This window comes from Rhea pennata, chromosome 12 (genome assembly GCF_028389875.1).
Source record: "Rhea pennata isolate bPtePen1 chromosome 12, bPtePen1.pri, whole genome shotgun sequence".
Taxonomy (NCBI): Eukaryota; Metazoa; Chordata; class Aves; order Rheiformes; family Rheidae; genus Rhea; species Rhea pennata.
The window spans coordinates 23702697-23727319 of NC_084674.1; the positions used below are offsets into that span (position 1 = coordinate 23702697).

At 48.4% G+C, this 24623-nt stretch overlaps 1 protein-coding gene across 1 annotated transcript in view; it reads left to right on the plus strand.

Moving 5' to 3' along the window:
• Positions 1–4295: 4295 nt before the first annotated feature.
• Positions 4296–24623, plus strand: part of BSN (bassoon presynaptic cytomatrix protein) — a 143604-nt gene continuing 123276 nt past the window's right edge. Inside the window, exons 1-2 of the mRNA XM_062585922.1 lie at positions 4296–4428; positions 5958–6120. Coding sequence (XP_062441906.1) covers positions 4296–4428; positions 5958–6120 — 296 coding nt within the window. The remainder of the gene's footprint in view (positions 4429–5957; positions 6121–24623) is intronic.

The following is a 24623-nucleotide window of genomic DNA, read 5'->3' on the forward strand; positions in this document are numbered from 1 at the left end:
GCACGCTTCCCGACACAGCACAGAGCTTGGCTCTGCTTTTCCTTGCTGCTCTCAGGGCAACGGCTCGCCCTGAGTTTTTGAGGGGCTCTCTTTCCCACTGGTGGGTTGGTGTTGGGGCCCTTCCTTGGCTGTGCTTTGTCCCGTGGCTCCCTGGAGCAGCTCCCAAGCCCCCCTTCACCTCTGATACGTGGTGCCAGGACATGTGCTGAGGCCTGATCCTGGCAGCACTGGTGCGCAGGGGCTCAAGGCAAGGGCTGCTGGGCCTAAGAAAGAGGAGGGCCACGAGCATCTTCCCTTTCCTAAGCGAGGAAAGGGAGAAAGAGGCCACACGATGGCAGCAAGGGACAAGGGAGCAAGGGCTGTGGGGCCGGGGCGGGGGGAGGACTGCCAGCATCCCAGCCCCAGTGAAATACGGGACTGCTCAGTAATAACACCTATTTTACTGGGATGGGAGACAGATAAAGTCTCCCTGCCCCCTGATGTTTGATTTGCTATTAACTGGTTTTATACTTTCAAAAGACTTTTGAATGTACGGGGAAAGCGTACGAACTGGTGTCGGGCCAGGCTGCGTTCTCTGACAACAAGTGCTGAATTTCCAAACTGTCGCAAGCATCACAGCATTCTTGAATTCTTTCTCTTGCCCTGTTTGTGCTGCTCTCCTAAAGCTCCGTGAAACTCCTCTTCCAGCACATTGAGCCCTTGATGCCTGGGGTAACATCCCCAGCTCCCGGGCAGCTGAGCGCTATCGCAGGGCCCGGGCTCTGCAGGAAAGGCAGGCAATGGGTGCCAGCATCGGCACCCCGACCCTCCCCTCAAGTGAACTGAGCTTTGCTGGCAAATTTTTTTTCTTGCTGCTGGGCTAGCAACAGAGGGGATGCCTGGCTTGTCCCCGCTACCTTCCACCCCTTCCACCTCCTCCCTCCACCCCAGAGGACAAACCCACTGTTAATGGGTTGGTTTAATTATAGCTTAATTTCTTTAAATATACCCTCTGCGTGATATTTCAGTGAGCTTTAATTGCAAAGAAAGACTGAACTGTGTGGCCCTTTGTTCCTATGATAATTTTAGCTCATGAATTAACTAATTGTGTAGTCTCAAGAAATTAATTCTGTACCTGGAGTGAGCATTGTCACAAACAAAGACCTTGGCTTAAATTTGCTGTACAAAAGCATTCCCTTACAGTGGCCCTGCGATTGTCCTTGTCCCCCCACCAGTGCCCCGAGTTTAAAGCACTTACTAATCTGCATCTGCTCTCTCGCAGGAGTGAAGCGTCCACGACAGTTTGGCTGGAGGCTGAGGCTCGAGAGCTCGTATTGCAGTGCACGGTGCGCTGTGAGGGGACCCTGAGTCCCCGGGAGCTGGCGTGGGCCGCTTGCGCGGGAGGTCGCAGGGATGAAGCTTCACAGCACGTGGCAGCGGGCTGGGAGCACTACCCTCAGCTTGCGAGGGGCAACGCAGCAGCCGGACCCGCAACTCTCGTCTCGGGGGGGACCTGGCTCTGGAGCGAGGCTGGAGAGGGGAAGAGACTATGGGGGCAGCTGCCTTCTGAGCCCTGCAAAACATGCAAATTTAAACAGCTGCAGCTGGCAGCAGGAAAAGGTAGACGGGAGTTTGTGCTTGTGTACAATTTAACTAGAAAAACAGAAGTTTGGGGCACTTTTTTTTATTTCTAAGCAAAGCAGCATTTCTTTCACAAAATTCAGCCACCTCCCAGGTAAGTCTCTTGGGGGAAAATCACATTAATGTTTCAGCCAGAAACAAATCATCCCTTTTCCACTTTATGTGAAGCTTTAGGAGCCCAATGCAAAGGGAACGTGTCAACGCAACTTTGCACTCGAGCCTGGCATAAGAACAGGAAAGCAAACGTTTTACACTGCAGCACTAAACCCCCCTATAAACCAGTGCCCCTGATCCTTGGTGTCAGACATATTTGGAAACTGAGGCTCCCTAGGAGGTCATGGACTTAGAAGTTATCCTGAGGCAGCAAGAGCTGGAAGGAAACGCGTTCGTGAGCTATACAGAGCCGGCTGCCCCAAAGGCTTACGTTAAGCAACGGCACCGAACCTAGCCCAAGCTTTGGTGTTCAATATGCCTTTCTAAGCTGCATCGGGCGGTGCTGAGAGTTGTGTTTGAAGGTGGCCTGTGGTTCTGGGGACACATCTCCGCATAGGCACCTTGCAGCAAACATACCACCTCCTTTCGCACTTCATGACTGCAGGGGATTAAAATGGAGAGTGTTTTTAAATAACATTCAAAGAAGTTGTTGCAAGAGTGTTGCAATTGCTGTTTGTAGTATATGGCTGCAGAGGCAAGGATACAGAGGAGGGAAAAACTAATTTGCAGGAGGAGAGACAGGAGCTTTGAAGATAGCTGCGGAAATATCCTGCCAGAGCCACCTTTGAGCTCCTGCTGCCTTGGTATTGCTGCTGATGTTCCTGCCGAATGGCGATGGCTGGGACCCTCTCAGGTTTGGGCCTCAGCAGTACCGTGGCTGCTGCTGCCTCTGAGTCCTGACAAGCCTTTTTGCCCTCCAAGCCTTCCACGGGCTTCTGAGGTCAAGATAAGTCACTGCCTTTGCTGTGGCATGATCTGGAACACCTTCTTCTTGCCACCTGTCATGGACAGGGTCATAAAATCTACAGATCTTAAGATTTTAAAGCCAAATCACAGTAAAGTTCTTCTCCTGTCTGTCTTCTGCTGTTACAGAGGTCCAGTTCAGATGATGCCTTTTTCTTTCCCAAGTGTGTCTCAGTTCAGCGAAGCTTGGGAACTTTCTGTGGAAAGGGGCAAGGGTGAGGGCACAGCAGGCCCCTTATATAATTGCTTGTCTCTAGGAGTTGCAGCTGAAACAATCACATCAACTCTTGTGCAATTCTTGCTGAAATCCTGCCAGGCAGCAGCACCGTCTGCTTGCTTGGTGCTAAGCAATGTTGACAGCGAGTTTCCGCCTTCATCCCGCTTTCTTGAGGCGGCAGGTCCAGGGCCTCAGGGGAAGCTGCTGCTGGACACCTTGGAAGGGAACATACTAAGGCAGAGGCCCTGCCTGCATGCTGTGTGTTGCGTGCCAATGTTGGAGACCCTCTGACAACATCTCCAGTGTTGTTATTACAGCATGTTCCTACATAATGTAAATGGAAATCTATGTATGCCATCTAGGTAATATTATGCAAACAAGCTGTTAGCATTCATTACAAGGCTCTGCGTTGTGCAAGCCGGCCAGAGCCTTGATAGATGAAAGATGAGCGCTGATGTTTCGGGGGGAGTATGTCTGAGCGACAGCCTTCTGCGTTTGCGGTTGGCTGAAATCTTCCCCCCCTTTCTCGGCCCTAGCGCACCCTGAGGCTGCTCGTACTGGTGCCCACCGAACCGCTGCCACAGACGGTCCAAGCAGACGCCCCAGGTCAGCTGTGCTGCCCCAAGGGCAGGATGGCCTGGCCTGAAGAGCAGGCCTCAATCTTTGCACGTGAGGGTTGAGGGCAGGACTTTGCACCAGATGAAAGTGCAGCAAATTGGCGCTCTGTCCTCGGACGGGGCCTCTGGGGGGGTCTCGCCCGCTGCTTCCCACAGGCCTGGCCCAGCAGGGAGCTTGGCAGGGAACCTCGCGGGGGGCTGTATGGATTTCACGCCTTATATACTGGTGTTCCTGCTTAAACGTGACAAAGAGAAGCCGCACGGCCTTATTTACTTGTTGCTCGGCGGCGGCGAGGCCGCTGCCGCCGCCTCTTCCTCCCCTCCCCCGCCGTGAGGCGCCGCCGCCGCCTTCCCGCCCCGGCTGAGCCCGCGGCGCCCCCTCAGCCCGCAGCAGCAGGGCCCCGCGCAGGAGCACCGGCGCTCATTGGCTGAGCGCGGCGTGACCCCGGGCGCTCATTGGCTGGCGCCGAGCGTCGTCCGTTGCCCTCGCGGGGAGCGGGCACCCCCTTGCGGCGCGTCACGGCGGGGGGGAAGAGGAGACGCGAGCCCGGCGCTGATTGGCCGAGCCCGGCCCTGCGGGGCGTGGCGGGGCGGCGCGCGCGGCTCGCGCCGCCGTCGGCGAGCCCGGCGCATGCCTGCGGCGGGGGTGCCGCGCGACGCGAGCCACCAGTGGCCGCGCGCGGCACGTGCGGCGGCGGGCGGGGCCGCGGCCGCGGCCCGCGCCCATTGGTGGAGCGGGCGCGCGTGCCCGCGGCGCGCTCGGCCGCGGGGCGGCGCATGCGCGGGGCGGCGGGCAGGCGGCGATGGCGGCGCGGGGCTGATGGCGGCGGAGGCGGCGCTGCGCTGAGGGAGCGGTCCCGCGCCGTGCCCGCGCCGGCCCCGCCATGGGCAACGAGGCGAGCCTGGAGGGCGGCGGAGCCGAGGGGCAGCTGCCGCCCGGCGCCGCCGCCGGGCCCCCTCCGCCGCCCGGCACCGCCAAGCCGCCTTCAGCACCGGGCGGCGGCGGACAGCTCCCGGGCCGGGCTCCGGCCGCGGGCCCGGGCCCCGCGCCGCCGCCCGCCGCCAGGTGAGCGCGGGCGCGGCGGGGCGCGGCGCGGGAGCAGGCAGGGTGCGGGTGCGGGGGGCGCCGGGGCCGGCAGGGTGCGGGTGTGTGGGGTGCAGGGGCTGGCGGGGTGCGGGAACAGGGTGCAGGGGCCGGGAGGGTGCGGGTGCGTGGGGTGCAGGGGCCGGCGGGGTGCGGGAGCGTGGGGTGTGGGAGCAGGGCACAAGGGCCGGGAGGGTGTGGGTGTGTGGGGTGCGGGAGCAGGCAGGGCTCAGATGCATGGATTGCGGGAACGGTGCAGGAGCAGGCAGGGTGTGGGTGTGTGGGATGCAGGTGTGGGGTGTGGGAGCAGGTGGATGCAGTGCAAGTATGTGGGGTGCAGGAACAGGCAGGGTGTGGGTGAATGCAGGGCAGGTGCATGGGGTGCAGGCGCAGGGTGCAGGTACATGCAGTGCAGATGTGGGGTGCAGGAGCAGGCAGGGTGCAGGTGTGTGCAGGGTCAGTGTGTGGGATGTGGGAGCAGGGTGCAGATGTGTGGGGTGCATGAGCAGGAAGGGCACAGGTGCATGCAGTGTGGATTTGTGGGGTGCGGGAGCAGGGTGCAGGTGTGTGCGGTGCAGGTGTGTGGGGTGCAGGAGCTGGGTGCAGGTGTGTGCGGTGCAGGTGTGTGGGGTGTGGGAGCAGGGTGCAGGTGTGTGGGGTGTGGGAGCAGGGTGCAGGTGTGGGGTGCGGGAGCTGGGTGCAGGTGTGTGCGGTGCATGTGTGTGGGGTGTGGGAGCAGGTGCAGGAACAGGGTGCAGGTGTGCGCAGTGCAGGTGTGCGGTGTGGGAGCAGGGTGCAGGTGTGCGGTGCGGGAGCAGGGTGCAGGTGTGTGCAGTGCAGGTGTGTGGGGTGCGGGAGCAGGCAGGGCACAGATGCGTGGGGTGCTGCAAAGACTGGTTTTAGCTGTGGAAGGGGAGGTGTGTGTGTGTGTGCGAGGGCGGGAGCAGATGGGTGCAGGATTGTGGGTGGATGCAGGGTGCAAGGAGCAGGTAGGGTGCAGGTCGCAGATGGTATGAGTGTGCGGGGCTTGGGTGAACGCAGGGTGCAGATGTGGGGAAGTACCTGGGGAGCAGCACCCAGCTGAGCGCAGGTGTTTTGGGTGTGGGCAGCTGCTTGGGGCACTTGTGCAAGGGGCACAGGTGGGCAAGAGCCTGCGGAGTGGGTGCTGGCCCATGGGGTGCGTGCAGGCGAATGCAGGGAAAAAAAAAACGGGTGATGCACAAGGGGTGCAAGTAGACCGGAGTAGAGGAGACTGGGTCGCAGCTGCAAAAGGTGCAGGAGACATGGGCAGACAGGGAGAAGCTGGGGGAAGTAGAGGAGGGCTGCAAAAGTGTAGGGTGGAGCTGGGCAGGAGGAGAGGATGGAGGTGCCCTATGTGGGTCGCAGCTTCAGGGGCCAGAGGAGGCAGTGCAGAGAGAGCTGGCAGCTCAGGGACGCCCATAGGTGCTGACCGCTCGGGCAGGGGAAAGAGTCATGACGAGCTCGGGAGCTCGTGGAGGAGGGGGAGAGTGCAGCGTGACCCGCCTTGGGGACAGGCACGGGAGAGGGGACACTGTGACCAAGGCAGGGAGCCTTAGCCCGAGCCAGGAGGCAGCTGGTGCTTCGTGGAAGTGGGCGAAAGGCAGGTGAGGGTGGGAGGGAATCTCCGGGAAGAAGGGCCGCGGCGCTGCTGGGGTCCGGAGGCAGGGCACGCGACGGGCGCGCGCCCGGGGAGACGGCGGGGTGCCGCGCCGCGGCCGTCCGTGGGGGAGCCGAGGGGAGCGCTCCGGCGCTCGCGTCTGCCGGGCCTTGGCTTGGGGCCCATGCCTCCTCTCGCAGGTTGATTTAACGCATGCCGGCTCGTGGCGCGCCCGCGACGCTGTTCCGGCGTGTATGTGCGTGCACCCCGAATATGGCTCCCCGACCCGGAGCTGACACGAAAAGGGAAAGGTCGTTATGTAACCTAAACGATGCACATCCATGTGGAGAAAGAACCGATGTGAAACCTTACTGTGAATTGTACCGTGCCCTCTTTTTTTTTTTTTTTTTTTTTCTTTTTTTAAAAAGCGCAGGCTGGAGGGAAACGTTCTGGGAGTAAGTGTGGGAAGAAAAGATTAGCTACATTTCTTTAAAAAGCAGATTCCCAAATTGTGTTGCCTTTGAAACGTTTGCAAGAATAAATAGGAGGAGCCGAAAGTTGCGTGGAGAAGCACAGTGTACTCAGCGTGTCTGTGCAGTTTGCCCACAGCGTGCAGTAGAGAAATTATCTTTGCCTGTACAGTCATGAGCTTTGCCTATTTTGCCAGTTGCGTTTATTTTTTTTTCAAATACAGAAAACATAAGTGAGCGTCCCAATTAGAAATTGTAATTGCAGCTCTTGGTGGGTGTCCACTGCCACCGAGACTTGCACCGAGCGGTCTGACCGAGATTGATGTTTTCAAACTGCACGTTCGCGTCCAAATGCGATTCAGTGATCTTAGCAGTGCAGCTGCGTTGTCTGTGGGATTTTCTGAGTGAAATCTGTATTAACTCTAGAGGAAGTATTTAAACACAGCTCTTAGTGAAATTTTGCCTGTTTTTCTTTGCTTTTCTAGTTTCTTTTTGCAGGGTGGAGTGGGGCTTAGGAGACGCAGGTAGGGGAAGGCAGAGTGCTTTTCTTTTTGGCTTTTTTTGCCTTTCCTTTTGCTGTTCCCCTAAAGCTGCTGCCTGGATTCCTGGGTAGTCCCAGCTGCAAATGAAGCTCCGCCAGGGCAGAGTTACTGCTGTGTTGTAGATGCTCCGCAGTGCGATTGCTGCGGTGCTCTCCGGAGCCGCGCTACCAGGTTCTGCTGTGACAGGTACCCGTGGAGCCGTCTCGGTCCAGCAAAGACAGTTAGTACGTGTGCCACTTTCCCCTTTCTACAACTGGTTTCGTTCGTAAGAATACCTTTGCAAATGCCACGTTCAGTGCTCCTTTCTGTGCTCGTTCGGGAAAAACAAAAATCAAAACGCTGTAACTTCTTTGGGAGTGAGAAATTCAGAAGCACCTAATTTTTTCTCTGTTTTCTAAGTGAAACGTGAGCGACTGACTCTTCACAAACCAGTTTTATTCCAACAGAAGTGGCGTTTGGATTGTGCTGGTTGTGCTTTAGCCCTTGCGAGTGCCAGCCTGGTGTTCCTGCCTCTCCTTTGGCTGCTGCCTGAGAGCGCTGCCTTCTCCTGCAATTAATTAATACAATTAAGAGCGTGGGCTGCAAGCGAGTCCGCGAGCTGGCTGTGAAGACTATTACAGAGCTGAGATTCGTGTGCATGGAGCGACTGTGCCGTGGCAAAAAACCGAAGCTTCCTCCCGGAGAAGCGTGTGGGTTTTGGCAAAGCCCAGCTCAGCTAGGAGCGTTAGGTTCGGCTCCTTTCCTGTGTCCCCACGTGCTGCCCTCTTCAAACCGCGTTCGTCCCGCGTCCCCTTCCCCGCCACGCTCCCGGGCTCTCTTTGAATGCTCTGCGCTGATTTATTAAACGCCAATCCGGATCGGTGCTTAACTGTCAAGTGTGGGAGGGATGTAGGGAGAAGAGATAACGCTTAGGGATTTTAATTCAAGTTAACGGAGTGAGAATTAAAAAAGAGAGGCCTCAAGGGGAAAGTCGCTTTTGTAAGATATAGAAGCGAACATGTAAAAGACACCAGATACTGTAAAAGGTTTGGCAAAACGTGTCTAGTTCTGGTGAAGCAACGAATGTGTGCAAAAAGTAAGAAAGACTTGAAATCCAGGATGACAAGGCAAAACAAAGTGAATTTCTTTAAACATTTGGGCAATTAATTTTTCCCTAAATTAAGTAATTAAGTCAATGTAACGATTACAGGTCAGTGTAAAGTGTAGGAAATACTATTTTTCTATATAACGTTTACAGTCTCCTTTGTATTATATGAAGAAATGGTCTGAATATTTGAAGTGTATATGATAGATTTTGTTTTTTCATTTTAGTTTCTTAGTAATTGTTTTCAACAAACTGCATATACAGTACATAGAGATTTCAGAGAGTAGAAAATGTCCCACAGAAGTTACACCTTGCTGTTGGTATATAACACATATCAATGTTTATAAATTTAGATTTTTGCTTGTGTATTTTGGATGACTTATGACAGAACTTGAGAGCTCAAGAGTTGAGGTTATGGAGGATGGAAGATGAATGTGCTGCTCAGTTGTGAGATGATTATGATCTGCCAGGGTGATGCAGCTGTGAAAAAAGCTAATGCAGGGTAGGATTGCATCAGATGAGGTACTTCCAGCACAAATGAGAACACACTACCATTATACAAGACACTACTGAAATCTTACTTAGAAATTTTGCGTACGGTTCTGGCCATGGCTATTCGAATGACTGGAGTGAGCACAGAGAAGGGTTACTGCTAGCCTGGCCAGAAGAACAGGGTCTGTGTCATACTGGAGGAGATGAAAAGATAGAGAATTATTATTTAACCTCTAGGATCAACGGAATATAAATTGGTTGTGAATGTGTTTAGACCGAAACCTTTGCTTTGAGTTCCAGCTGTCTGAAAGTAAAGTTCTGGAGTGGTCTTCTGAAGAGCCCTTGTAAGCACCACAGGCATAAACTCATTTTGAGGTGGAACTTGATAGATTCAGGAAAAGCGATTATATGACAGAGTAGAAATGATCCCAGGTTTGGAAACATAGCTTGGGATATGATACTTTTGATAGATGACCATCCTGGTGTCCCAAAGAAAGTTTTTAGAGAGACTTTATTGCTGGTTCTGACCATACTTGTTTGTGAATGATTTATACCGTATTAGTTCTGGTTTTCGGAGTGTCTGCTGGTCAGCTGTGGAGTTCATAAAACGCTTTCTTGGTTGCCTAGGTGTATGAGCAGGGACTAAAGGATGGGAGATGGGAAGAGCTTTGTTCTCCTGGAAAGCCTTGCAGACTTGCCGCAAATGCGTAGGCTGTCAGAGGGAACGCGGTGGGGCTTTTCGTATCAATGTGTCTCAGGGGCCTGCATGGTGGGCATTGCTCGCAAACTTACAGCCACGTTGGCTGTTGAATTTCCGTGTTGGGAAGAGATTTCTGCAGAGGCCGCTGAGACCTTTGCTGCCTTTGATAAACGTGGAGCTTAGCCACTGCGGTGAATAGTTGAGAATTTCACTCGGCAAATCCCTTTGGGCCACAGGCATGTTGGATGTTAGCAAAGCCCTTGGATTCGTGTTCTCTCTTCCTGGTGCGCAATATGGTCTGACTTTTGGCCTTTTACTGCAGATCTAAACCGTCACGGTAGCGATGAGGCGTTTTAGCCTGGCGAGAAGGGGTGTGTGTGGAGTGGATGCTCTGAAAGATGGGTCCACCACACGTGGGCTCTTCTGAGAGAAGCAGATAGCCCAGAGTGGCCTGCAGAGTTTCTGGCAGCTGATACAAGAATTTCTCACAAGACTTTTAACATCGTTAGCTCTAGGGGAAAAAAAAAATCTGGTTTTTGTTTGCTGGAGTTGTTTAGTTATGAATTTTAATATTTCCCAGTTGATCTGTACTCTCATGTCTTGAGGTGGGCTTGCTGTGAATTGAAGGAGTCTCACCGGCAGAGTGACTAAGAAAAAAGGTTTTTGATATTGACTGATAACTCCTGTGTGTGTTCTGAAGACGGGGAGAATTTCAAAGGCAAGGGCACATCGTGTAGGTGACGTATCTGTTGCTTTGGGCATGCATATAAAATAGCTTATTGATTTTTTTTTCCCTTCTCAAAATTGAGATGAAAGTAGCAAAGCTACAAATGTTTAAGAAACTAAAGACTAATAATAGAAAGGGGAAGACTGGAGTCTAACATGGTGCAAAGCATGTGCACATATAGGATGTGGAATACCACGCTAAGGTGAAACCCCATAAGTCAAATGTCCTATCTGTGCCGGTATACATTTTGCATCAGTCTGTTTGGCAATCAGTGGAGCCCGAAGTAAAAATCACACAGTAGGAAAGAGTATGGCAGAAGTAAAACTGAAAGCAGCTCTCTTCCAAATTACAGAAAATAGCTCAAGTTTGGAAGAAGTATTAAATTAGCGCAGTTCACATGCTCCATTCTGCCCTTTTGGGGGCTCACTTAAATTTGCAGGGTACTGGCTTATTTTCTTGCAATATGTACAACAGAAATAATAGATAGTAAGTATGGTATTTCACTTCCTGAACCCCAGGGTAGAACAAAGTTTTGGAGTCCTTGGGATTTTTCGCAGATGGAAGATCAGACAGCAATGAAAAAAAAAAAAAGTCCCTCCATTTGTTTTTAAATGGATTTTTTTTTATAGGCTCTCACAAACGAGCAGTTGATGCCCGTCCTCGTGTGACTGGTCTAGAAATAAAGACAGAAAACGAGGGTGCGTGATGGAGAACAAGGTTGCGAAGGTGCCTGTCGTTGCCGAGGAAGCCGGCTCCCGATGTGTTTCCGTACGATGCAGACACCAGAGACGCGACTTTGAGCAGGACGGTGCAAAGACCAGGGGCCTCACTAGAAAATGTTACGTTTGGTTCTACCTTTTCCTCAACTCCTAGAATAGCTTTCTCCTGCTCTTTTGCTGAGCTTAGGACCTGACACTCTAAAAAAGCTTGCCACGCGCCAAAAGTCAGTAAGCGTTATTTCGTTTTACAGAATTTGGAAGGTCAGGAGGCAGCCGATACGGGGTTTTAAATAAGGGAGAAAAGACGGCAGGTAGTGCTTTAGCTCGCTGAACTTCTGCGAGCAAAATAAGAAGAGGAGTACCAAATGGCTCGCTTGACTGATCAAGTCAAAATATTTGCTGTGTTAAATATCCCACTGGGCTTCAGTTAGTATTTTTGTCTCGTGATGGGCAGGCTGTGGCATCTGCAGTGCATCTTCCCTGTAGCAACTGTTGTTTTACACACTTTTGATTTACACACTTTTGATAGTTCTGCCGGCGGCTGTTAGGCCCTTGAATTCAGATGGCACAATTCTGGGTGCTTAAGCAACTCCAAAAACCGTGCTGCGAGCCTGTTCATCAATATTCAAAGTGTTTGGTGTGAAATATTAATGCTTTTCTTTCCAAAACAAACACAGAGATTAGCAGGCTGCTGCCCGGGTTCAAGTTTCTCGCTGTTGGAGCGAATCTTGGTGTTATTCTGGAGGCAGAGCCTTTGCACTGTTGTGGCATGAGACTTACGCCTCTCTCTGTGCCTTTCTGTTTTTTCTGGAAAAAAATCTGGAAGCATTTGGAGGGGTTGATTTCCTTCGCTGTTTTAGCTAGCGCTGGTCGAATGCTTGGAAACTCTGTTGCTGCTTCTCGCGCTGTTTCTGGCTGTTGGAGGGCTGCTTTCCTTCAGCTGAAATAGGAAATAGCTCTGATCAGCGTTTAACCTGTTAAGGTTAAAGAGCGTCGTCGCGGTTCGAGCGACCGCGTCCGTTTGACCTGGTGGAGCCATCCTGGATGCTGGCCCGGCCGCCGCGCCGAGTCGATGGGTCGGAGCGACCTCTCGGGCTGGGATACGCTGCGCGCTCCGCGAGGCTGCGTCGTGGGTTGCTTCTCGCTTCTGCAAAGCGTCTTAAAACGCCATTTATTCCACGCTGTGCGAATTGACTGTGTATTTGATGCTTTCCCATCGCGCTTCCAATTCAGATACCTTCAAACGGGTATTTAGTGCCATGGCATATTCCTGCACTTTTTACCAGTTTTGGGAAGACTCAATGTACATCTCAACTAGTCAAAAAAATTCAGACTTCGTGTCACAGAGTTTCTGCTCTCGTGTGACACCGTGCCACGATCTTGCCAGACAGCTGTTGGTACAGTGTCACGCAGTCGCTTCAGGTTATTTTTCTAGTCAGCTTGTGGCAACATCAGTCCCCCTTCCTAACATACCGGACGAACCTTCGCAGCGAAAAGGGCACCGGGGCAACGGTATTTTCTTTTTTCCACTAAGCGTAGAAATGAAATCATCGTATCATCTTAGCCGAGTGCCGTTGCTGCAAGTCATTAATGCAGCGTTTTGATTGCGCTCGTCTACCTATCTCTGTGATACTTTTAAAATTGTTTTCAGCAATACTTATTCCTACTTTTGTTCTTTTCCAAACAGAAGTGCAGCAACTAGTGCTGGTGCAAAAAAAGTGCCCCAGATACGATTCATTTTTTTCAGTTGGTAAATGACAGCATGTGCTGAACGACCAGCCTGGTCCCGTACGTTATAAACTGTTCCGAGAGTTGTGCTTATTTCCTCGAGATTGGCTTTGTTGAGCCATCACCGTGTTTCTGAATGTCTATTTGAACGACAGATTTGTTATTTTTGCATCAATCTGATGTGCATGACTGTTTTTTATGAATAGTTCTTTTTTTTTTTTTTAACTGCCCGAAGACGCTTAGCTTCTGAGTTACCCTGCAGCACTACTGTGTAGCTTGTCAGTCATCAGCTTGGCATACAGTAGTGCTTTTTGATGCAACTTGCACTGAAAGGTTTTTATGTGTACAGTGATCTGAACATTTTGCACCTCAAATGTGCGACTTCAAAGCCTACAAGGAGTAGGATTATTGCAGCTTCTGTTAACACTGGCCTGGTATTTACAGTATGACTGGAAAACATGTTCTTGGGAGGTTCCTCATCTTTACTCTGTTCACTCATATTTAATGTTGGTGTTAACTACATTATTAATAGGATCTCTGACTCTTGGCTTCTTTATAGCTTACTAGTGTGTGCTTGATACTGAAGATAGACTCAGGACCCGTTAATAGACTGAGGGCAATGAGATGACTGGTGGAGCTCAGCGTAGGAGACACCGGTTCTCTGCTCATGGTGAGGTCTTTAGAAGGCAGAGGCAATATTATGCAGCAAGTCAAGGAAAGTTTCTTCTGAATGCAACTTTCTTTTGGTTTTGAATTTTTTACAGTGTCATGGTCCAGTCTGAGACGAAAAGTGGTAGTGTGATATACTACTAAACTTCTGGCACTGAGTGGTAAAGATCTTTAAAATAGCAAAAAAAGACAAAACAGAATCCCGAGTTTGGAGGTTCAAGCTAGGTAAAGCCAAATAGCAATAAAATGTGTGTAAATAGTGAGAATAGTTAAGTGTAGAAACAGTTTGCTAGAGCATGTGATGGGATCTACCATCACACAAGGATTAAATAAAAAAAAACATTCTTCTTCTCCTAAAAGGCACTGTCTACCACAGCCCTAAACTGTAGTTTCTGCTATGTACAGCAGAGTAGATGATCATGTTGGCCTTATTCTCCATGAGTATACGATTAAGTGGATTGGTTTATTCTCTTGTATCAAAAGTGATTTAGTTGTATTTCTAGGTCATTGTCAATAGAAGAAAAATGCATGTATATTTAATGCAATAAAGTGTATTAGGCATGTTCTAAGAAGAGCTGCAACAACAACAGAAAAAAACGCTCTCCTAAATAGACTGATTCTTGCATATCAGATTCCCTGGACAATTCTCTTGTCCCCGTCCGTTACTTACTGTAACGGTAACTCTGAAACAGCAGTTGATCTTGCAAGTATGTTTTCCCATTGCTTTCTGCAACATTCCCTCGTCCTCCTCTCATCTTATTGCATCAGAATTGCTTTTACACCTTTATTCCGGCACAATCAAAATGAACGTTTCCACTAGGAGATCGTTCGTGCTTGTTGATGATGGATGCAGTTGTCCCAAAGCCAAGGGAATATAGCAGTGTATTTAAGGAGCTTCTGGGCGTAGACAGAGAAGAACAGGAAGAGACCTCTGGGCCATTAGCTACTAGTAATGCTGTTACAGACACCACATTGCACAGTCCCACTGTCAAAGTCCAGACTAAGATCTTAAATTAGATACTGTACTTGGGAAGCCAAATTTCAGGTTTGATATGCCTCCAGTAGCCCATGTGTTTGAGCTGTGCAACTGTGTTTTGAATTGCATAAGCTTTCCTGATAGATAATGACGTCTTCAAGCCAAGGTGTGTTCAAAGACGTGGCACTTGCTGGGCCATCTTGGTTGGGGTTTGCCAGCCGGTTCCGTGTGGCAGAATGATGGCAGCTGGTACCTTCATCCACCTCTGGCTCTGCAGCCAGATGTTGGGATGCCGTTTCATGACGAGGACACAGAGGGGAGCAGCCCTGGGCACAAGGGTCAGGATTTGAAACCGAGCCTCTGAAGGTGATGTGACAGTCATACACTAGTCCACCACAGCACCATCCGTGTTGTCCACAGCCAGCAAGCTCAGCATAGACTCTGATGATCTATAAGAAACTCTTCCTCTCCTATCCGAGAACTGGCTGGGTGCTGCCTGGTTTCCCAATGTTTTCTCGTTCTGTGTGTGCAGGCTTCAGTTCTCTGCTGTCATTTTGCCTAGAACATCTTGCAGCTTCTCAATCCCTGCACGAGGGCTCCCATCTCCAGCCGTGACATACTGCCTATCACAGCTGCAATCTTTCGACCTGAGCGTACTTAGCTCCTCCCCATGATAAGGGCAATTTTCTGCCCTCGTCTCAGATGATTTCCTTATTTTTCAAGAACTATAACATGACTTAGAGCAAGTAGCATATAGAAGAAAGGGAAAATGCATCCGTGCTGCCTGAGAAGTGTTTCTGAATTTTGAGCTTGTTCAGGCAAATATGAATAACTATTCCTCACTTGACACTGGGATCTGCCAGGGACAACAGTCTCTCATACTTGACAAAGCAGTCTGCCACTCTGAATAGCTTTCAGATTAGGATTTGACAGTTCCTCTAAAGGCCGAAAGAAATCATCTTGGGCGAAAACATTGCCTCAGTGCAGATGTGAAAAAAATCAGTGTTTCAGCTGGTCTGTTTGAAGTTTGCATACCCTTTTTCATCTGGCCCAGGATGCCAGAAAGTCAAAGAAATCTATGTAGGTGTTAGGGGGTAGAGAGACTTTGAGAGGCCAAATGTCAATAAATGAGACTAGACTCTGAACTTTTTTTTTTAAAAAAAATCTGCCAGTAGTGTTGCTTTTTAGCCCATTTGCCATCTCTGCTGGCAATGGAGACTCACAGGCTTTTCCAACTGCCTGGCAACTGGAAGAGTGTCAACCACTTCATGAAGAGCTAATGGCCTGCTGAAAATAGTATCAGGTGGAACATGGCTCCAGCGGATGTCTTTTTGCATGAACTTGACCGGTGTGCTTCTGAGAATCGTAGGGTCATGAACAAGGCAATTAATATTGTGTTTTTGCTTTGTCCGTGAATTTTAAGCTCTATTATGAGAATTTTGGAATAGGTGACCTCTCCTGACGTGGCCTCAGGGTGCTCCTTCTTAGGCCTCTCATCCTTGGAAGTTGTACATGGATGTGAAGTCAGTGTTAGACATGTCTTTTTCTGTTATTAACTGATTTCAAATTACCTTATTGCTTTGGCTTCTTTTAGCCTTGCAATTAAAAGCAGCTGAAAACAACATATCTGACATTGTTTTTTCTTAAATGCCCCATGAGCTATGTAGCCGGAGGAAAGAGGTGGTGAGTGTAATACATGTGAGACTCCAGCTAGGTGTTGCTCAAGAAGGCCATGCTTGTGGTTTCATTGATAGTGAGACTTTTGCTGCAGAATGACTTTTTTTTTTTTTTTTTTTTTTTTTTTTTTTGCATTGAGCTGCACTGCTCTGAATTCGTGTTACTTTGTTGCCTGCTTTGCATCTGTATTCTTCCTTTATTGATGTGGTACATGCTTGCTGCAAAGAAGGCTAAGGGCATCGTGGGCTGCCTAGGTGTGGTGGAAGGAGGGGCTCTTGCCCCTCTCTTTGGCACCTCTGAGACCCCAGCTGGAGCCCTGCATCTGCTTGGGGCTCCCCAGTGTGAAAAAGGTGCGAGTGCACTGGAGCGAGTCCAGTGGAGGCCACCGGGGTGCAGAAGGGGCATGGAGAAGGTGGGAGAGCCAAGTTTGCTCAGCTTGGAGAGGGGAGGAGAAGGGGTGTTATATCGCTGTCTGCAATTCCCCGGTGGGAAGCCACTGAGAAGACAGAACCAGGCTCTCGTCTTGGAGGTGTGCGGGCCAGGATGAGAGGTGACTGCGCAGGTTGGTAGGTGGGAAACTCCTGTTGTCACCTTGCGGGTGATCAAATTCTGGACCCGTTTCCTGGAGAGGCTGTGGGATTACTGACCTTGGAGACAGTCAATGGTTGGCTGAACACAGCCCTGAGCAACCCACCTCCTTGGCTGCTCTGCTCTGAGCAGGCAGTGGGGACCAGAGACCGCAGTGGCCCCTGTATTTTCCAATAGTTCTATCTGTCATTTGCTTCTCTCAATCATTAATTTCAGCTTTAGGAATAAGAAGAGATTTTGCAACATATAATATCTGTCAAAGGATGAAATTGAATATGGGAATTACTTTCAAAAATGGGCATGTTGTAGCTGTTGCCACTTTTTTTGGATCAGAAAAAAAACAGCTTAAAAAAAGCGTATTTTTTCTGTCGTCTTCTAAAGAAAACATTTTGGTTACAGATATGTGAAGTTACAAGTTATAAAATAGGAATACTTGAAATTTGAAAACGTATAATATATTCTTAAGGGACTTGGTAATTTTCCTTGTTCTTGAAAAAACAAATCAGCTGGTAATACAAAGCATGCTTATGAAACGCTAAGGGGAACTGCAGTTCTGAACTAGATCTTTTTCCACATTGACTCTGAACTGTACTACTTCTCTTGATGAAACATGAAATTACTTTTAATTTATTTTGTTCCAATCCTAGTTACGTAAACTATTATTTGATTGTACAGCTGGACTGAAAAACCTGTAGGAGGTCTCACATTTAGGATTTTGCTGCCTCTTTCTCATTAAGCCTACAAAGTTCTTTGAACGTACCTATTAATCTTCTTGGGGAGACAAATTGTTGGGTTTTTTTTTTAAAAAAAAAAAAAAACACTAAATGCCAAATTAAGTAGCAAAGCAAACGCTGGTGGTGTGAAGCCTTTTCAGGTACGTCTGCACTGCGATTGGGAAGTGGGATTAGAGCATGTGTTGACATAGCCAGGCTGGCTTTAATCTAGTTAGTTTAAGAACCCAAGATGCTTGAAGCCCATACCACCCTTTCTACACAGCTTTACTACCAGTAGTTATTTATGGCTGCAGTGAGTTTATATCTTCTGTGTTGCTGGGTCATTCCTGTTACTGGTACCCAAACTGTCAAATTTGTTTACGTGTATACTGATGCGTAGACTGCTTCGCTGCAACTTGGCCGCAGCTTCGGGTTTTTCCACGCAGTGGATTGCCCCTGAAGTCCTCATTAAAAGATAATATCAATGGTATAGAGCTGGTGTTTGCGTTAAAACATTAATGGTGGCTGGCAATAACCTCCAAGCCTACAGAATTGAGTAATACGAAATTTCCTGCTCTAATTTTAGAGCATGCTTTGGTCGGTAGTTTGCCTACAGTAAAAGTTTTGTTGTGTTGTTGATATTAGTTGCATTAGCTGCTTCAGGAACCAATTTCTTGATGCTTTTCTCCAAACACAGTACTGGAGCTTGCTGTCCTGCTTGCGTGCTGGGTATATGTATTTACTGGGAGAAACGGCAGCAAAACTGGAGCTCTGTGGTAGACGCTGTTGCAGAAAAGAGAGTAGCATCAAATATGCTTGGACCCATTCTGGAGAAATACGTGGATCTTTATCATATTTCCCCTGAAGCGTGGCAGCTCAGTTGTCTTCTGCCCACCGATGGTGATCTGCTGTCTTCTGGGTTTCTTCTACCCATTCGCAGCAGGATTTCTGGTTGGACCACGTGGGAGTGCTGTCGCTACTGAAACTGCACCGTCATCTTGGAGAGGTGCTTGCAGCTTTAGTTCACGTTCCTCTGGCCCGTTGCCCTTGCAGATCTTCTCCGCTGTTCTCTAATCTTCTGTCAGCAGTGTCTTTTAAGGGAGTGGGAGAATTGATGTCAGGCTACTCTCAAAACAAATCTGTGGGATGAGCCTCCTTTGATAGGAACTTGCAAGATGTCTGCGGCAGATAATGCTAGAGCACGTTGTGTCGGGGCCAGGCTGCATCCGTAGCTTTCCTTAAACGCTCCCCGCACCGGCGTACGTGAAGAAGTAATGCTGGATTCTGCTTACATCCTTGTTTATGCTGTTCAGCAGCTACCCAGATTGTCTGTCTGTCTTTTATTTAGGGCAGCTCTTGAGTCCCAATGAGTAGAAAATTCCAATAAGCCTCCTGCTCTTCTCCCCTTTCTGCAAGTTGTGCTGCTGCTACGGATGTTTTGCTTGGAAATCCTGTAGATAGAGTGTGCACAAGGAAAGCTATCTCGGCGGAGAACATGCTTCCGTTTCTATCGAGTGAAGATCTTCGAGTCTCTTATTCCCGCAAGCGCGTCCCCCAGTCTGCGCCCCCATCTCTCTCTCACTCTTTAGCTTCTTCTATCACTTAGGGTTTGACGGTAAGAAAGGAGCTGAGGTGGCCCAGGGTGCTTTGCTGTCCTTTAAACCATTCATCTTGTTGACCTGCAGAGCAGGTAGAGCCTGTTTACTGCTTTTTACCTTTATTAGACCTGTGTTTGACTAGTTACACTAATATTACAACAAATTCAGTTTTATTGAAGCAGAAAAGATATTCCCTTTTGTTAAGCTAGAGGCAATTGTTTACCTTACCCTGGCAAAAACACAGTATCCAAAAACAACATTGTGGGAGAAAATACCTACAATCCACGGATCAAGTGAATGCCTTAGTCTTAAATTTTACTCATTTCCATTTCTGCAAAGTTAAACGTTTTCAGTAGGACCATAAGGATAAATATATCAAATATGCAGATTAGGCCGTCTCCTCTGGTACAAATATTCTGGTCTGAGGTATGCGAGGCACAGAAATACGTGCAGAGACAAAGATCCTCAAAGAATTATAGACACTGGAGAGGTAAGTGGTTTCTCTTTCATCCTTGAAAGACTTTGGCAGGGGTGTTTCAGACTATCATATTTCAAAAGTACCTTTAAACTGAACAGCTTGAAATATTGAATTGGTGGCGTCTCTTACGGTATTGATAATATATTATTCTTTGGCTTGGTTCTTCCTTTTCTGTTGTGAATAACGTGTTTGCACACACAAATGTCTGCTAGATCTGAGCTAAGTTTGCTGTTTGTATTTAGGCTTCCAGTTTAAATCTCTCAAACCCAGGAAGCACGAGGCCAAGATACAACTGTATCTTTTTCCATCTTGTGCAAGATGACCCCAGTGCAGCTTTCCACAGCAGGCACATACGGCCACATTTTTGTCTCCAGAAACAAATTTAATGTTCTGCGTGTGCTGGCATGGGAAACTTTCGGGATGGAGAAACTTCTGAATGTGAAGAGTGCTTCTAACGGACACAACCTGATGCGAAGTTTTGATCAAATTATATTTGCATACATTGCACGTGAATCTCTGCTCCTTGCAGAGCAGATCCTTGTAGGAGATCATCCATGTTTATCCATGTGCAATACTTAGAGCTCTTCAGGGATGACGTGTCGATCCCTATTCTTACTCACTGCCCCAAAGATCTCTTTACTGCATTGCTTTTCCACGCGTTGCGGGTTAGCTCTCACGAGCAAACAAAAAGTATTTAAAGATCTAAATGGCAAGGGGAAAAGAGAAAAGTTAGAGGGACAATTGTGAGATGGCTAAAATGCTGCAAGGTATAAAGATGCAATCACAGGATGGATAAAAATGCTACAATTTTCACAGCTGCAAAAAATGTATTAGGTCTAGTGTTTCATTTGCTCAGGCACAAGCAAACAGACTTGCAAAGTCAGGATTTTTACGTTGCTGCTTTCTGCAGTTATCCGGAGCTGTTTTGCTCACAGCAGTTCTGTAGTCTAATTTCCTCTTGTATTGTAGGCACTGTGGCCATTTTAACTTTTTTTTTTTCCCCCTTCCTTTCCTCCTTTTTCTAAAAATACCAGTTGGTTTCTTTCTGGTATATCATTACTACCTCTTTTTTTTTACAGTACTTCTCTTTCTGATATTTCTTTTATGCACGAAATGAATGTTATTTCTCATTCCAGGATGAATTCAGTTGACTCAAACTGTCACAGAGATGGATAATGATACTTCTTCTTCTTTTTTTTTTTTCTGCATCAACTTTTAATTTTGGAGCAAGGATGGCACGCATCCAAAAGAGGGCCCTGCTGTCTTCTCAGCCTCCTTAATAGGAAAACGCGAACTTATTTCTGCCAAGGGCTTAGTAGAAGCACAGGGAGCCATCGGCGCTGTGGGTGCTGTCCTGCCTGAGCGATACCCCTATTCACGAGACAGCAGCAAGCCGCTGTGTGTTTGAGTACTTACCCACAGCAGGTCAACAGCTGCAGAAATCCCTCCAGATCCTTGACTGAGTCAAGCCGAAAGCTCAAAAGGGAGCCTTGCAAAAACCAGACCGTTGTGCATCTCTCTGTGGGGAGAGGGAGGGAAAACAAACGAAAAAAAAAAGCCAGAAGGAAGAGAAGAGAACAGGCTACCTCTGCTCTTGTGTTTGCATTGGTTTACAGAATGCATTTTTCCCAAAATAACTTAATAGTGTATTTTTTTGGTAGAACATTCTATATTTGTTGTCGAGCGTTAAATTCTGAATTCCGAGAACTAAATCGTTTTCTGAGAACTGTCCTAAATTACTTCAAAATCGCTTCCCAGAGTGGTAATATCTAATTTAGAGCCCATTACTGTGCATGGTTATCATTGTCTTATCCTATGTGCATTACTCTGCATGTCTTGACCTTGGATTTCACCTGTCACGGTGTTACAAGACATCAGTTTCAAGAGAGCCTTGTGAAGTCCCCACTTTTAGCTTTGAAAACTCTGAATAAATTCTTAGAGATCAGCAGATTTGTCCCTTCCTTATTCACTTCTTTTCCAGGCCATTTGTGAATATATCCTATTTATCCCATGGCAGAGTTCTGTAAAACGCTTGTGGTGGGGAAAAACTGGCCATTTACCTGCATCCATGGCTTTCAATATCTTAATCGGTTTTTAATCCTTAATAAGGTCTCCTCTTATTTGATGATGCTTTAGTCTTCCTTTTACCCTTTCTTTCCCTGGAAGAGCCTTCAGTGAGGGCCTTCCTCAAAAGCTGTCTGGAAATGGAAATGCGCTCATCAAGTTGACCGTCCTTGTCTGCTTACTCATTGACTGCTTCAGAAATATCCAGCAGATCTGTGAGGTGTGACCTTATGAAAGCTTGTTGACTCTTCCCTTATGTCCGTTCATCCGTGTGCCTTCTGATTCGGTCTTTTATTACGGTTTGATCTGTTTGCCAGGTGTAAATGGCAGTCTTGCTTGGCTGTAGTGTGCCAGATCCTCTTCAAGCCCTTCTTAAAGATTGATGTTACGTTCAACATTTTCCAGTTCTCTGATCCTGGTGCCAATTTAAGGAATAGATTTGTGCAATGCACTCATAGTTCAGCAGTTCTCCATTTGATTTCCTGAAAAAAAACTTAGGTGGGTACTGTCAAGACCTGGTGATTTGTGGTTAATCATTTTATTGATTTCTCCCTCCCCCCAACATTTGTTTTGCTGATGCATGCCTTGAAACAATTTTTCAGACTGATCCTGTATGTGAAACAGTTCTTGGTGTGGGAACCTTCATAAACTTCTCCTTAGCATTGCGAGGGCTGGGGTTTTCTTCTGGTACAGTCTTGCATTCCATGCATATTTCTATTGCATCTCAATCAACTGATTTTCTGGTGGTTTTCCTATCGCTAAAGTTTTAGAAAAATCTCTTTTTTGAGGAGTGGGTCCGATGCACAAGCTGTTCCTTAGGGCTTTTTTGTACGCGTTATTAGAGTTTTTAAATTGAATTTGCCAAAATTTACTCTGTTTTGGCTCCTTTGTCTGGAAGAAATTTTTGCATTTTGAAGGATTTCTTTTTGCTTCTGTAACCTTCTTTGCTCTAATCTTTAATTTCGTTGACTTTTTGTGGCCATGTCTTAAATGATTTTTTTGACAGTGTGCTGTTTCCCTGGGGCTCTAATAGCCCCAGGCTCTTCCTGGTGTCCACAGTATTTTCAAGCTTATCAGGACCCTCTACAAATTATATAACCTTTAAAGTGCATAAATGACTTAATTGCACGAGTCGGTTGGACCCAGGAGGTATGTGGAGGCCAAACATGGAATACGTTTAGTAGGAAAGCGAGTGACTGCTGTGGGTGACTCCCTGCTGCAGGGGACAGAGGCACCTATCTGCCAACCTGACCTCTTGTCTAGGGAGGTCTGCTGCCTGCCAAGGGCTCAAATACGAGATGTCATGGAAAGACTGCCAAGGCTTGTCCACACGTTGGACTATTGCCCTCTGCTGCTCTTCTGCGTGGACACTAATGACACCTGGAGGGACTGAGAGGAGATCTTATCGACGTATACAAATACGCTAAGGGAGGGTGTCAAGAGGATGGGGCAACTCTTTTCAGTGGTGGACGAGGGGCAACAGGATCTTCCTGTGTTTCAGTTTGTGCCATCTGAATATGAGGCAAAACTTCTTCACTGAGAGAGTGACAGAGCGCTGGACCAGGCTGCCCGTAGAGGATGTGGAGTCTCCTTTTCTGGAGATACTTAAAAGCTGCCTGGATGCGGTCCTGTGCAATGTGCTCTAGACGACCCTGCCTGAGCAGGTGGGTCAGACTAGATGATCCCCAGAGGTCTCTTCCAACCTCAACCGTTCTGTGATTCTGTGAAATCAGATTGACGAGATGGGTGTCAGCCCGTACTTCACTGCCAGTGCTGGGGACGTTTATCCTCAGTTCAGCCGCTCTTTCAGAACAGACGCTGCTGTGTTAGTCGCAGGAACGTATCTTACTTTATGGCAGGTTCTTCATCATTTCTTACAGGCCTTTCAGATTCTGCAATAGAAAGGACAGAAACTCTGCAGGCAGAAGCCTGCCCTACAGCCTGCAACGTCTCCAGAGCAGTCGTCCCCTGTAGCGCAGCGCTTATCTGAGTTAGTATGAAGTTTGGTGTGGTCACAGGGTGGATCATAACGAGTCAAGAGAGTTATCTGAACAAAGGGATTTTCTTTAGGGGATGCTGTGTGTCACAAAATCCCCCAGATACGTCCTTTTTGCCTTTGGGGAAAGCCTGTGATATCTCTGAGATGCAGTGCTGCTGCTGACCTCTGCCAGGATGAGGCTTGCTGCCCAGGCTGGCAGTGCACCTTGGCTAATGGAGCTCTGCACAAGGCTGATCCTCCATCTGTAGCAAGAGAGGACCCACAGGTGGGCAGATGTGCTAAATATTTAACCATCTTCCTGTTTGACAGCATCTTTGGGGTCTGCGGTTTTGGGTGTCTGCTGCCTCCTCTCTTTTTTTTCAGCTTCTTTTACGGCTTCTAAGGCCATTTGTTGCACATCAGGGATCTTTGCTGCACTGTCAATAACAAGTTGTCCTACTGACTGCTGTCATTCACTGGCAAAGCTGCAGCTCCTGCTCTCATTGTATCTTCCAGTTGCTTTATAAGCGCTAGGACAGACACAGGCACCGGATCAGAGATCCGGTGGGCCTTTTCCTCATATACCCTAGGAACGGCATTTCTCAGGGCCAGGCAGAGTCGGAGCTTCTCCTTTGCATCTGTGCCCTCCTGACATTCAGCAGCTATCTTCACTGCTGCTGTTATGCCTTCGAGCTAATTGCGTCATGTGCCAAGAAGCAGCTTCTACTATATTTCTGGGAGGTTTAAATGTAGTGTTTTGCTATCACAGAGGAAATAGATTTGCCTTGATGCCAAGGAAGAATGGATATTAGAGACCCTACTTATACCTGAGAGATTTTAATGCTTTGAAGTTCAAGATTGTAAATGTTCTCGGCCACGGTTATATCACTTGGAAATGAGACTGATTTGAATCTTTCAACCTTCAGCATGCCTACTTCTGTAAAGCAGATCAGCCATCTCGGAGGAAAACCCTTTGATACAGAGTGGGCTAAGATCATCACATGTTGGTGGCTCTGACATTTGAGCTGCTTGTGGCTCTGGGGGTCTTTGCCACGATCCTGACAAAAATAGCTGCCTGGTTCGGGCGAAAGCAGCTGAAAGGGCAGCTCTGCGGAGCAGTACCTGGTAGTCTGCTTGGCAACTTTCTGTCTTGCTCAAGGGGAATGTGCAAAAGTCTCTTCTGACTCGGAATCAGATCTTGGAGTTCATAGGGGCTGCTCTGGACTTGGTCAGTACCTGGGATTGTTTGCTTTGGAGCCCGTTGCAGATGTTAAGGGAACTTCTTATAAAAAACAGTTTTGTCCTAT